General features: G+C 42.7%; 1 protein-coding gene across 1 annotated transcript; it reads left to right on the top strand.

Moving 5' to 3' along the window:
- Positions 1-2: 2 nt before the first annotated feature.
- On the top strand, positions 3-374 carry TM35_000261200 (receptor-type adenylate cyclase; the record flags this gene model as incomplete). The annotated part of the gene is made up of 1 exon (XM_029027857.1): positions 3-374. A coding segment is annotated over one exon (372 nt), but the record flags the coding sequence as incomplete, so codon positions are not given.
- Positions 375-490: the final 116 nt, after the last annotated feature.

Below are 490 nucleotides of genomic sequence, written 5' to 3'. Positions count from 1 at the left end.
GTCCTGGTCCTTCTGCTGAACTATTTGCGCTGCTTAGATATGCTATGAACAGTCTCTGGGTACATCGGTTAGGATTCATGTATTTACAGAACGTCTCTTATGGTGATGATGAGTACAACCTTATGAAACAGACTCTTGCGTCTATGGGTCAAAATATCAGTGGCGTGTTTACAGTGAAGAGCATGCATCACGGATCAGCTGATGATGCTGTGTTCAATGCTACGTGGGAGGCCTTTGCGGACACTCGTCCACAGGCTGTGATTGTGTTTGGTGCACCTATTAAAGACACTGCGAAATTCATCATGAGGATGCTGACAGACNTGCAACCAAGGTGGGAGAACTGTGCATACAAAGTTGTTTGCAGAAGATTTTAGAGCAATCGGAATTGACTATGATGAAATGGTATTTAATATCTCAGAGTGCTACACTTCTCTCGTCTATATTCCTCCCGTGTTGAGTGTCTCATTATTATTATATAGTGATGGTGATA

The sequence above is a fragment of the Trypanosoma theileri genome (assembly GCF_002087225.1).
Source record: "Trypanosoma theileri isolate Edinburgh chromosome Unknown TM35_Tth_26_V1, whole genome shotgun sequence".
Lineage (NCBI taxonomy): Eukaryota > Euglenozoa > Kinetoplastea > Trypanosomatida > Trypanosomatidae > Trypanosoma > Trypanosoma theileri.
Note: the sequence above shows the minus strand (reverse complement) of the source record. Positions and strands in the feature narration are given on the sequence as shown.